Consider the following 14,027-nt stretch of genomic DNA (forward strand, 5'->3'; position numbering starts at 1 on the left):
ATAGTCACGCAGGTAGGAGGGCTTTCTAGTGGCTCACCCAGACATGCACAGTTCAGTTGGTGGGTGTACTTCAGTCAGGTCAGATGAACCTGTTGTCTCCTCGTCTTTGCCTGGTGGAAGCTCCTGGAACTTCTCACAAGCCGCGGCTGGAGTTTCTGGAGCTGGTTCACTTGGAACTCGCTGTGGGCCTGCAACAATTTCAGATAAGTGCCCCGGTACCTTCGGGATTGAGTTATCTGTGGAAGGAGTGAATTCGTGCTCCTTTTGGGTAGGGCTTTGGATAACTCATGCAGGAGTTACCTCTGGTTGCCTAAGATTGGACTTGAAGATGCAGCCACAGAGTTGGTCGATGTGCTGTCTCCAATTTTGACCGTACTCGGGGTCTAATAGGTAAGAGCGAGATCCGGTGATGCCTATTACTGTGGCAGGAATCCAAAGAGACTGGATTACTATAACACGCTCTACATGGGGCTGCCCTTGAAGAGTGTTCGAAGACTCCAGTTAGTCCAGAATGCAGCCGCGCAAGCAATTGTCGGCGTACCTAGGTACACCCACGTCACACCTATCCTCTGGGAGCTGCACTGGCTACCCATTGGTCTCCAGACACACTTCAAAGTGCTAGTCGTTACTTTTAAAGCCCTACATGGTATCGTACCTGGTTACTTGAGAGACCGCCTCCTGCCAATTACCTCCCTGGGGCCTATAAGATCCCACAGATTAGGCCTATAAGATCCCACAGAATCCTCCGGATTCCATCTGCCGGTCAATGTCGGCTGGTGACTCCCCGGGGGAGGTCCTTCTCTGTTGCTGCTCCGGCCCTATATAATGATCTCTCCATGGAGATCCGGACCCTTACTACCCTTCCGGCCTTCCGCAAAGCGACCAAGACCTGGCTGTTCCGGCAGGCCTGGGCTGTTGAATTTGTGCAGCCCCATGCTAAGTTGTGAATGTTGTGGATCTTTTAATGTTGTCTTGTTTTTGTATGTCCTTCCCTTCCCCTTTTTTATTTATAAGCCACCCTGAGTCTCTCTGAGAGTGGGCGGCATACAAATTAATTAATTAATTAATTAATTAATTACATACATACATACATACATACATACATACATACATACATAAAGAGTTCCCCCAGCATAGTTGTGGGCATAAACTTGATCCCCTATGCTAAAGTTTCTTATTTTGCCGATCAAATCTGGGGGCGATTCAGGAGAATAGTTTGGGTGTAGCCGGTCTAAGTGGGACCTTAGTCAGTGACCCATTAGAAGCTCGGAAGGGCTTCTACCATTGGTAGCACTTGGCGTAATGTGCTGTATGAGGAGGAATTGATCAACCCATGTTTGCCAATCTTTCGGGCCCATCCTGGATAGGGCTTCTTTTGCAGATCTCACCATTCTCTCCGCCTGACCATTGGAAGCCGGATGGAATGGAGCAACCAGGGCATGTTTGATTCCCTCTTCTGTTAAATAGATCTCGAATTGCATGGGCTTAAATTGGGGCCCATTGTCAGAGACTAAGACATTGGACAGGCCGTGAGTGGAGCAAAGTCTCCGTAGTGCCTTGATGACCACTTCTGCCGTGGTGGAGGTCATGAGGAATACTTCTAGCCATTTCGAGTAGGTGTCCACAACTACCATAAAGGTCTGGCCATGAACTGCGCCAGAAAATATATGTGCACCCTAGACCATGGTGCTTGAGGTCGCTCCCACTCCTTCGCAGGCGCCTCTGGGGGAGCTGGTCTGGACTCCTGGCATGGTGTGCAGGTAGCTACCCATTCTTCTATCTCCCTGCCCATGTTAGGCCACCACACGTAACTCCTGGCCAAAGATTTCATCCTGACAATTCCAGGATGCCCTATGTGTAAAGCCTCTAATACTGCAATGCGCAGTTTGGGTGGAACAATGACACACACACCCCAGTAAAAAACCATTTATTACAGACAATTCATCACATTTGCAGTAAAACATTTTAAGTTCAGACCCCATAGGTCCCTTTGGCCAGCTCCTCCACACCCAGCTTAAAACCTGTCAGAATGTAGAGTCTTTTGCTGAGTGACAGATGACGTCACGAGACAAGACAGGACCAGCCTCAAGACAGTCAATGAGGAGGACAGGCATCTCGGGGGTAGAGTCTGCAAGCAGTTTAGGCAGTGGGCATCAACTCAAGGCATTGGCATGCCCCAAGGTAGAGCCAGGTTGATGGACAAGGTGATAACTGTAGGCCGCGAGGAAGATTGTCCATCTGGTCATTCATGGCGACAAAGAAGCAGAAGTAGGCCAGTCCCCAGCCAGCAAGCCCAGCAGTGGTTTGTGGTCTGTAATGAGTTCAAAGTCACAGCCGTAGATGTACTCATGGAACCGGTTCATGCCGGCAACTGCAGCCAGAGCCTCATGGTCCAGTTGGCTGTAGTTCCGCTCAGCAGCAGACAATGTTCGTGAGTAGTAGGTGATGGGTACCTTGATTCCATTGGGTATGCGGTGGCTGAGGATGGCTCCAACGCCAAACAGGGAAGCGTTGCACGTTAGGACAAGTGGCAGGGTCTGGCTGTATTGGACCAAAAATGTGTGCGCTGACAGCAGTTTCTTCACTGCGGCAAATGCGGCTGCTTCAGCTCTGTGGCTTTCTGTTTGAGAAAGTCGATGTAAAAGTTAAGGAGCCCAAGGAACGCATGCAGTTCTGTCTGATTGTGAAGTGTACGGGCGTCCTGGATTGCCTTGATTTTTTTTGTTGATTGGGTGAATTCCATGGCTGTTTTTCGCCCACCGGAGTCATCTGGGAAGCTTCCTGAAGGTTCTGGAGGGCAAAAAAAACGGTCCTATGAGCAAACTGAAAGTCCGATTTGACCATAGAACCAGTTTTTCGCACAGAGTGTGAAAAATGGCCTTAAAAGAAGGCTGAAACCAGCTGGCCAGAGCATGCATGCATTCTGGCCATCTGACAGGGCATTGCCTTGCATGCCCTGACAAATTGCTCTGCGTGCCACCTGTGGCATGCGTGCCATAGGCTCGCCATCACAGGTATATTATTTGGTGTTTTGTGGTGTCAAGAAACAACAGCAGCATCCTTGAATGGTTTCCATGTATTTTTTTCTGTCTCCAGTAACAAATCTTTGAACTACTTGTCATTGATTATATATCTCATTTGTGGACCAATCAAGTGCCTTCCTTAATCTTAGCATCAGTTATTCTTGAAAACATCTGTCTCAAATACATCCTTGGTTATATAAATAGAGGCATAGAATCAAAATCGCATGAAGGATTAGTACCACTTATAAATCTCTAATAAGATCACACCTGGAATACTGCACCCAGTTTTGGTCACCACATTATAAAAATGATGTTGAGACTTTGGAAGAGCAACTACAATTATTAAAGGCCTTGAGACAAAAACATATGAAGAATGGTTGCTGGAATTGGCCAGTCTAAAGAAAAGAAGGAATAGGGGTGACATGCTAGCAGTATTCCAATATTTGGGGGTTGCCACAAAGAAGAGGGGCTCTGCTTATTTTTCAAAGGACCAGAAGGAAAGGTAAGAAGCAATGGATGGAAACTAATCAAGGAGACATGGAACTTGTAGTTAACTAGAAACTGCCTAAGGACAATTAACCAGTGGGACAGCTTGCCTACAGAAGTTGTATGAGGATTCATCACTGGAGGTTTTTTAAAAAGACTGGATCTACCTTATTCATTGCTTTCAAAAAATGTTTATCAGTCTGATATATCATACCAGTTTTATGTGAAGTGGAAACAAAAATATCAGGAAAATATTTTATTTTTACTGTAGAAGGCGGCAAATGTTCAACATAAAGAGACCTATCTGAATACACTTGGATATCTAATTCCATTGGATCGTTCCCTATTTCTCTCTCTGTTCACCTCTGAAGAAGATTAAGCAGTCACTCGGACTCCATTCCTTTTATTCCTGTTTAAGCAGAAATGCTTCCTACTTATATTGCAATAAATCATTTGGTGGTGCTCCCCTTTTCTATTCAAGTCTGGCCATATTAAATTGACCATCCAAGGTGATGCATATTATCAGTAAGTTAGCTGCAATATACCACCTCAAATAAACTGTTAAAAATATCAAGCATATTGCTTGGCATCATCACTTTGTCCACAAATACAATCAATCTTTTCTTAAAATATCAATGTGATATTCAATCACTCAGATATTCCCATTCATGATTCTTGCCCAATGCCCATAAGAATAGGAATATTAGAAAAGTTAGCTCCAAAAAAAGAATTTCTTTAGGTCTTCTCTAGGGGACTGAACTTTGGCTTAATAATTATCTTCTTGTTTGTGCATCTAAATTGCTATTATTAAATCTGCTATTCTCAAAATACCAATGAATGTCAATGCCCATTACAAAGACTAAGAAAAAAGATGCAGCATGTTCCTTCTCTCTTTCTCTTAAAATGTCAGGATCATTTCAAGCTGAAGAGAAACATAGTAAGCTTATGAGGAAAAAAGGATTCCCCACGTCTGTTCATGGTTAAATCAAGATTCAGACACAAAGAATCCGGATGTGTTAATGGAAAAATTGCTAATGGTTTTATCCTAAGGAATGAGAGAAGTTCTTTGAGATTTGCCCTTGTAATGGGGATGGAAAATTTATTGATCTTAATGCTACTGTTGAGTCCCCATGTGGCGTGCATAACTCACAGGTGCAGCATCTTTCATCCATATCCTCCACATCACAAGTACCATCATCCAGGAGATCTTACAGTTGGTGGAATTTCATCTCAACTTGGTTCAGTCTCTGAAAAAATCACCTTTGAAGGTTATCCCCCAGCAGCATTGCCTGGACAGTTTCTGTAAGGAACGTAATTATTTATTTATATTATTCCTGCATTTATGACTGACAAACAAAAATAATTATAAAATTTCCATCAGAAAATAATAGATGAGGTGAAATTAAAGAGATGCTAAGAATAGCATTTTTTAATCCCCCAAACAACATATACTGTGGAAAAGAATGAAGTTTTAAAAGCAAACTTCCAAAGACTGAGTATCTACCGGTATGATTCTCAGCCATTGCCATATTGCCCAGGTGATACAGTGGGGAGAAAGCTTGGGAACCCTGATTACACCTCTTATTCGTTTTTCTGTATAGTCCTCCTAAATAAAATGTATTAAGTTGCCTTGTATCTAATAAAACAATGGCCTCCTTCAAACACACAGTAAATTCTTCAACTCCAACTAACAATACAGGAGTGTCTACAAGCCTGGCTCTGTGTCAGAAGACTGTCTACCTTTTTGAAAGCCGTATGTATGTATGTATGTATGTATGTATGTATGTATGTATGTATGTATGTATGTATAGATAGATAGATAGATAGATAGATAGATAGATAGATAGATAGATAGATTGATTCCAGACATTCCCTTTTTTTATATCTGCAATTGTTTGCACAGATTTCTTGCAGAAATAAATATTGAATTCTTTACGCCTATACAATTGCACTTGTCTACAGATTTATTCTACATCCTCGTAGCTGATTTTTGCCATGTTAGGAGGATAGGATTACTTGTTATAGAACGGGCTGGCATGTTAGACTATGTTAGAATGTACAAACCTCTAGGATCCCCTTCTGATGTGCAATGCAACTCTCATTGTAGTGGAATTCCTAAGAATTATCAGCAAATCCTGACTTTGGTGTTTGCAATAAAGGAGATCAATGAAAACCCACAAATCTTACCCAATCTCACCCTGGGCTTCCAAATTTATGACAGCTATTGCAATGCTCAAAAGACTTATCAGGCCATCATGCTGCTTCTATCAGCAACTGAAACACTGGTCCCCAACTATGTATGTAACATCCAGAATAAAGTCATAGCTGTTATTGGAGGACTGGATGCTGAAACCTCCCTTCAAGTGGCAACTCTCTTGGATATCTATAAGATTCCACAGGTAACCTGAACATTCTTGCATGCCAAGATCATTCTACTTTTAGTGTCCCACTTTTACAATTGAGCCTTGTTTTTTAGTGTTACATACAGTCTATTCAAGTAAATAATGTAGATGTTCATTGACTGTGAATGACTGTTAAGTATTAAACTCCCACAGGTAGAATGGACATCCTTGCATGGAATGTGATGCTACTTATGACATGCTCTACATGGGGCAGCCCTTGAAGAGTATTCGGAGACTTCAACTCGTCCAGAATGCAGCCGCACAAGCGATCGTGGGTGCACCTCGGTACACCCACGTTACACCTATCCTCCACGAGCTGCACTGGCTACCGATCAGTCTCCGGATACGCTTCAAAGTGCTAGTCGTAACTTATAAAGCCCTTCATGGTATTGGACCTGGGTACTTGAGAGACCGCCTGCTGCCAATTACCTCCCAAAGACCCATTAGATCACATAGGGTCGGCCTCCAATGCCATCTGGCTACTACCCGGGGGAGGGCCCTCTCTGTGGCAGCTCCGGCCCTTTGGAACAAACTCCCCACAGAGATTCGGACCCTCACCTCTCTCCAGGCCTTCCGGAAAGCCGTCAAAACCTGGCTGTGCCGGCAGGCCTGGGGTTGACGAGTTCCCCTCCCCTCTCAACCTGTGTGGCTGTGTGATTCTTGGCTATTTTAACTACTTGTATTGTGTTCTATGTTCCCTTTCCCCCCTTTGAGTTGTTCGCCGCCCTGAGTCCCTCCTGGAAAAGGGCGGCATATAAATAAAACAAATCTCAATCTCACATGATACTTTCACAGTGCAGCTTTGTTTTTCAGAGTTGAATATATTCAAATAGTAAATACTATTTAGAGTCAAATAGTGAATAGTTCTGAACTAGAAAAATGACTCTCCCCTGAAATTTGGCATCTTTGTGTTTCAGACAAGTCTAGCCATTTTTCTTCTGTACCTTGGGGTCATAATGCCCAATTATTCAATGTTTTGAAAATTATTGTATAAAGCTTGCTTTGCTGTCTCTGGATCGGGATTTGGTTTTTGTTTTAATACTTATAAATTGCAGTCTGATTAAGAATAACTTAATGAAGTGGATCCCAACTGGGTAACTAAACTGTTAAACAAAAGTGGTATGCAATTTTTTTTGGTTCAATGATTTTTTCAAAACCTAATCATCTTAGAAAGCTACATGAATAATGCCCTAAATAAGTGATTCATTTAACTAGATCCATTGTATTTCATAAGCTATACAATTTATTTCTACATGGCTATTGACAGCTAATTTGGCATGCAGGTAATCTGAAAATCACTAAATTCTTCTAGAAGCTTTCTTACTTTCTTAAACCTGGTTTAATATAAAATGTGTATCACTTTCCAGTTGACACCATCTCTGTTCTGAAATTGAAGAAATTTCATGATGTCTTTGACTGCCAATTGACCTTCATTGATATGTTTCTATAAATCTTGCACACCTTTGTCCTGCATAATCAAATCAAGAGTTTATTCCAGTCATAAACCAGCCTTTAAATTATATATTCCAAATGAATGCTTTAGCATAAGTCTTTGGTTATGTTTATGATGCACAGAATATATTTTGCTATCTTGGGCTTTATAGGGATGTTATTATGTTTATAATAAGTTCTTAGTGTCTGAAATGTTTTTGAAATATGGCAGAGCTGTTGTTTTTCCATGGGCTGTGATTGTATATGTGGCTAGACATTTCTTTATACAATTACATTTTCTATTCTTATATAGTGAAAGATTTTGCAACAAAATGAATTTTCATGAAGTTAGCTAATATCAAAGATCTGTAACTGAAGCTTTGTTTTAACTTCTAGAAATTTAACCTTTTTAAATGTTGCATCAACATACAAATCACTTGTTCTTCTGTGCATTTAGTCAAAACTATTGGATTTTGCATGTAGGCAAACAAGGATTATATATCCTATTTTGATATTTGAAAATATGAAGCAGCAATTACCAAGATTCTACTCCTTGGTTTTAGATAAATTCATATCAGTAATTCCTCCAGATCTGGACCATCACTGAATGCCATTCAGCAGACTTATAATATCTTCCATGCTATTAGACTTTCCAGAACCACTATCTCAATGGAATTCTCATTTCAAGAAGGCAATGAATTCCTTTCCAGAATTCCCATCTCAGTCTGGCACTCAAGACTGTTTTCAAGGGTTGGTATAATGATTATTAATTCAATATATATTGATTGTTTTGAACACTCGAAAATCATATCTAGATACTGCTCTTATCTTCTTTTCCTGTTTCTCTCAGCTCATTTATGGCTCTGCTCCAATAATGAATGATAAAACTCCAGGCCTTTCATTTTATCAGATGGTTCCTCCAGAAGAACTTCAGCATAAAGGGATTCTTTCACTACTGCTACATTTTAATTGGACATGGATTGCGATCCTCGTCATGGACAATGACCAGGGGGAAAAATTTGTAGAAACAATGGTTCCTCTGTTGTCCAAAAATGAGATTTGTGTTTCTTTCATTCAACAACTCCCCAGAATTACTGATTTCAGTAGCATTGATGTCATGATTCAGCAGGTAGCAAAAATCTATGATCGTATCATGGGTGGTGATACCAATGTACTGGTTTACGATGGAAAATCCTTTGCTCTGAGCTATTTGTTATGGATACAGTATGTTCCTAATATAGAAGAGGTGAGAAGTAAACCAAAAGGTATTGTGTGGATAATAACAGCACAGGTGGAGTTCAGTTTAAACCCTTTTCAGCGTGCTTGGGATATCAAAATAATTGATGGTGTCCTTTCCTTGAGAGTGCATTCCAATCCTCTACTAGAGTTCAGATCATTTGCTGGGAAGCAAAACCCCTTCACCACAAAAAGAGATGGATTTATCAGACAGTTCTGGCAAGAAGCCTTTGACTGTGTGTTCCCAAATGTTATGAGTGATGTGCCTGAGAATATTTGCAGTGGTACAGAGGATTTGGAAAGCCTTCCTGGGACTCTTTTTGAAATGGACATCACTGGCCACAGTTACAGTGTCTACAATGCTGTTTATGCCATAGCTCATGCTTTACATGCTCTTATATCCTCTAGAAATACTGAGAGATTAATGGTGGGTAGAGTAGAAAGCAATATTCATCATCAAGACTTCTGGCAGGTAATAAATATCCTCATTAGGAAAAGTACTGTGACCAAGCATGATAGCAGCCTTGAATCTGTGTTTAGACTATTTCCCATGTTGTAGAATTGAAAATAAAATGCTTCAATAAGAATATCATGCTTCTTTAATTATTGATTTTCTCTGTCTTAATTATTCATTACTACCTGCCTACTATCCATTGATTTTATTGTGTCTCCTCCAATATTAGACAACTTTTAACATAGAAAGTTTATTTTGCATCCCCCATGAATCTCACATGGAAATATCTGTTTTTCTATATCTTTATAAGATATAATTTGTTTTTTTTCCTATTCTTTCCATTAAACAAAAGATTGTGGAAAAGGTGCAAAACAATTCACTTAACTTTATGATCTTGATGATCTATGTGCTCCTATTCAGAATTTCCACCCATAACCAGACAAATAATACTGTGGTGATGCTGACCAGGTATCTAGGGATCTAAGAATCTGGATGGAGAGTACTGAGAGACTTTAGGTTTGACCATTTAAGACTAGCTTCTAGTTTCCTTCCAAATGCAATTCAAAGTATTGGTCATCAGTTTTAAAGCCCTGTGTGGTACAGGGCCAGGTTATCTGAAGGGCCACCCTTTCCCTGAGTACATCTATTCATCCTACCAGGTCACATAAGGTAGGAACACTCCTACTGCAGTTCCTGCCCCTAAATATTACCATCTTATGGAAGCTAGGAAGCATGTCTTTTCCATGGCAGTCCCTGTCCTTTGGAACATTCTCTGCCATGACATTTGAAAGGTCTCTGTCCTACTTGCCTTGTTTTGAATAAACAAATTATTTTAATTTATACCTTTGACTGCATCTTCTCTTTAATTGCAATACAATGAGAAGGAAGTAAAACATGACTAAATATCTACATTTCAGTTCTCTATCAGCATGGAGTCTGTAATCCAAAATTCTTGCGTTTTTATTTTCAATTTAGTTCCAATATTTTTTGAGAAGTGTGACTTTTAACAATAATGCCGGGGAACAGATCTCCTTTGATCAGAATGGAATTGTAGCAGCTGGCTTTGATATTATCAATATGATAGCTTTCCCAAACAAGTCATTTCTTAATGTGAAAGTTGGAAATGTGGACCATTTAGCTACTCCAGATAAAATATTAACCATCAATGATGAGATGATAACATGGCACCATTGGTTTAACCAGGTAGGATTTAATTATTGTCCTTGTTTCTGAATCAATAGGCTTTCTCTAATTTGATGTGTAATTTTATTATATTAGACAAAAGGAAATTCTTACATAAAGTTAGTTCCACATAAGCAACTTCTAAACGTTATTGCATTATGTGCAAAACTGAACCATTTATTTTTTTAGGTGAAAGTTAGTGAGGCATCATGTTTTCATGATATAATAATATTGTAATGTAATGTAATTATGACAGTATTATTATATAATAATATTATAAGAATTTATAAGTGCATTTGTTTAATCTAAACACAAGTATATTTAACTGAGCTTTATATTGGTGTTTTTGCAATATAAAAGTCTTTTCTGAACCATTATTTTTACCCCTAAACTGGAAAAATGCCATATTTGCATCATTTCAAATATGGGCACTATTCCAAAAACCTCCAGATATATAAGTTTTGTCTTTAATCACCAGGTGATACCTGTTTCTGTCTGCAGTGAGAGCTGTTATCCTGGGTTCAGCAAAAAAGTGAAAGAGGGGGAGCCATTTTGTTGTTATGACTGCATCCCATGCCCGGAAGGGAGGGTTTCAACCAAGAATGGTAAGAGATATTCATCTACTCCTCATTTTTTTCTATCCATAAAACAATTAATTACATGTTGATTAAAGTCAAGATGGTGTTCATACTAAAATGTGGGGAAATTTTCTGAACCTGAAAATTAATCACTTATTCTCTCTGGAAGAGTCAAATATAAATTGACCATTAGATGATGATGATGACCACGATGATGATGACGATGATGACGATGATGATGATGATGATGATGATGATGATGATGATGATGATGATGATAATGATGATGATGATGATGGATAAATTGGACAACCATTTGTCTGAAATGGTATCGAGTTTCCTATCTGAGCAGTGGGTTGGATAGAAGACCTCCAAGGTCCCTTCAACTCAATTATTCTATTCTAAATTATATTAACAAATCTCCATTCACACCCTGTGTTAGGGAAGTAGAAGCCTTCTGGGTGAAATTATATTAATGTTTCATAGGCTAACACCATCTTCTACTAGACTGATTTTCTGTTTTTCAGTTGCATGCCCTCCAGAATCATAAAAAATGTCCTTTTAGATTTCATAGACAAAGAAATGTTTCTCCTGACATACATATCTTCTATTTCTATAAAACAGTATGGGCAAAAGTGTGTGTGTGTGTGTGTGTGTGTGTGTGTGTGTGTGTGTGTGTGTGTGTTTGTGTGTGTGTACACATGTATGCGCTTATATAGACTTATTTTTTTTAGCAAATATTCTTTCAATTATCTATCTGCTCTGATCTTTTGCCATTTATGGATCACTTGCAAAAATTTGTATTAATTTTCAAATCTACATTCCTGATAGCAAAAATTCAGCAGAACTTACATTTTTTAGCCAAAACATGGCATCATTTGCAAACAAAAGTTTTCACACATTCATTTCTTAATATTCTCCAGAAAGCATTTCAAGTGTCTAAGGAAGATTAGCAGCATTCAATATAAAAATCAACACAATAGCAGTTACGCACCAGAACCCATCAAATTATTCAAGGGTAAAGTACTTGTCTCAGCACTATAGTGTACTCACATCTGTACTTACCATATTTTTCATAGTATAAGAAATAATTATTATTATTATTAATAATAATAATATTTTTACCTCAAAAAAGAGTCTGAAAATCTGGGTAAGTCATACACTGAATACAGCATTTTTTGTTTCCCGAACCCCACCCCCTTCACCAAAATGGTCATGTGTAGCTTGTAGGAAGCTTTTAGAGAGCTCCTGGGATCTGGGGAGGGCAGAAATGAGCAAAAAAACAGCCCATTTTTTGCTCAATTTTAGCCCCCCCCCCCAGTCCCCAGGAACACTCTATATGCTTCCTAAAGGCTATTCATGCCCCTTTTAAGGAAAAACGGGCCATTTTTGTCTGGCCCCACCCCCAGGAGCACTTTGCAAGCTCCCTAAAAGGCTATTCATGCCTGGGGAGGACAGGCCATTTTTGGGAGGATTGCAGAGTGCAAAAACATTTTTTTTAATTTTCCTCTTCAAAAACTTGCTGTGTCTTATACTCCAGCGCATCTTAAACTCCAAAAAATACGGTATAAGGCTGTTCCTAGGTTAGAAGCTATCCAATCCAAATGTTCAAAGTTCCTAATATGGGTTCCTTATGTTGCTCTTAATTCTCTTATCCACCTGGAATTAGGCTCTATCTCTTTAGAAGCCTATCTGAAGATTTGTCACTTCAGATATTAGTTGAGGGAATTTATTTAGGGAACATATTTGTCCACATTACCTTAATTAAAAATTATGTGTATGATAATAATATAAACTGTAACAATAATGCAAATGCAGAACATAAATGAGGATAACATATCAATCCTTTTTTTTTAGATGCAAGTGAATGTTCTAGTTGCCAAGACAAATTCTATCCAAACAAGAAACATGATTTTTGTATTCCAAAAACAATTAGTTTCTTGACTTATGAAGAACCATTAGGAATCGGTTTAGCCTGTCTTGCTTTTTCTTTTTCTTTGTCTACTGTTCTTGTGCTTGGAGTATTTATGAGATACCACAACACTCCCATCGTCATAGCCAACAACCGGGATCTCTCCTATACACTCCTCATTGCCCTCCTGCTCTGCTTCCTTTCGGCACTGCTCTTCATTGGCCAACCAGGAAGATTTACCTGTCTACTCCGACAAGCTATTTTTGGTATAGTCTTTTCAGTGGCTGTTTCTTCTGTCTTGGCAAAAACCATCACGGTGGTTCTGGCTTTTATGGCCACCAAACCAGGATCCAAGATGAGTAAGTGGGTGGGGAAAAAAATATCTAATTCCATCATTGTTTCCTGCTCCCTGATTCAAACAAGCATCTGTATTTTGTGGCTGGCAAGAGCTCCCCCCTTCCCAGATGTTGATATGATCACGGTTATTGAAGAAATTATCCTGCAATGTAATGAAGGCTCTGTGACCATGTTTTATTGTGTCCTTGGCTACATGGCTTTCCTGGCTCTTATCAGTTTCATCACAGCTTTTCTTGCCAGGAAATTACCTGACAGTTTCAATGAAGCCAAGTTCATCACCTTCAGCATGTTGGTCTTTTGTAGTGTTTGGCTGACCTTTGTCCCAGTGTACCTGAGTTCCAAAGGGAAATACATGGTGGCTGTGGAGATCTTTTCCATCTATGCTTCAGGTGCTGGGCTACTGGGCTGCATCTTTTTCCCCAAATGTTATATCATTGTGTTTAGGCCAGACTTGAACAACAAGGAGCAAATAATGAGAAAAAAGGGTGATTAATAATCACTCTCTGTCATCCTCAGTCAAAAGTTTTTAATCTAGATTTTTGCATTTCTAAACAATATAGAATATTCATAGCAATATCCATCTGAGATCATGATTCTATAACTTTGTTCCATTTTCCAAACATTCTAAGATTTAACTAAGGGAAAAGTATGTATCTTAATTTTTTGTTTCAGTTGTTGAGACATTGACCTCTCTTTTAAGTATCTTAAAAAGAGCACATCTTTCTGAAGCACATTCAGCTAGATAATCTATGTATAGCAGCTTCAGTCTTGAACATTGGCCACTGTAGTCTAAGAGTTTTTTGTTAACCTTTGGGCTGTTAACTGTTAAAGACATTTGGGTTAGCAGATCTCCAGGGGAAATATGGTGAGTTAAAGATGAACAACGACCACAGCAAAAACCAAGAGACTTATGGTTATTCAGTTCCTTGGAATCTTTTCAGATAAAAGGAAGGGTGAATGCCTACA

The 14,027-nt window shown here is 39.4% G+C and overlaps 1 protein-coding gene across 1 annotated transcript; it reads left to right on the top strand.

Annotated features, from left to right (window-relative positions):
• Positions 1–2,195: 2,195 nt before the first annotated feature.
• LOC148046281 (vomeronasal type-2 receptor 26-like) lies at positions 2,196–13,554 on the top strand. The gene is made up of 7 exons (XM_087714657.1): positions 2,196–2,431; positions 4,662–4,811; positions 5,413–5,908; positions 8,193–9,050; positions 10,008–10,235; positions 10,693–10,819; positions 12,650–13,554. Exons 1-7 carry the CDS (start codon positions 2,196–2,198, stop codon positions 13,552–13,554), a joined length of 3,000 nt encoding a protein of 999 aa, XP_087570783.1.
• The last annotated feature ends 473 nt before the right edge of the window (positions 13,555–14,027 follow it).

This window comes from Thamnophis sirtalis, unplaced genomic scaffold (genome assembly GCF_051295495.1).
Source record: "Thamnophis sirtalis isolate CommonGarterSnake01/CBP01778 unplaced genomic scaffold, rThaSir2_p1.2 scaffold_4, whole genome shotgun sequence".
NCBI classification, from domain to species: Eukaryota; Metazoa; Chordata; class Lepidosauria; order Squamata; family Natricidae; genus Thamnophis; species Thamnophis sirtalis.

Bases quoted from the DNA above. Each gene is read 5' to 3' on its own strand.
- LOC148046281 (XM_087714657.1), top strand. From the start codon at position 2,196: ATGGACAAGGTGATAACTGTAGGCCGCGAGGAAGATTGTCCATCTGGT. The intron at 2,432-4,661 runs GTGAGTAGTAGG...CATAACTCACAG, and splicing joins CTCAGCAGCAGACAATGTTC to GTGCAGCATCTTTCATCCAT. The intron at 5,909-8,192 runs GTAACCTGAACA...TGTTTCTCTCAG, and splicing joins ATATCTATAAGATTCCACAG to CTCATTTATGGCTCTGCTCC.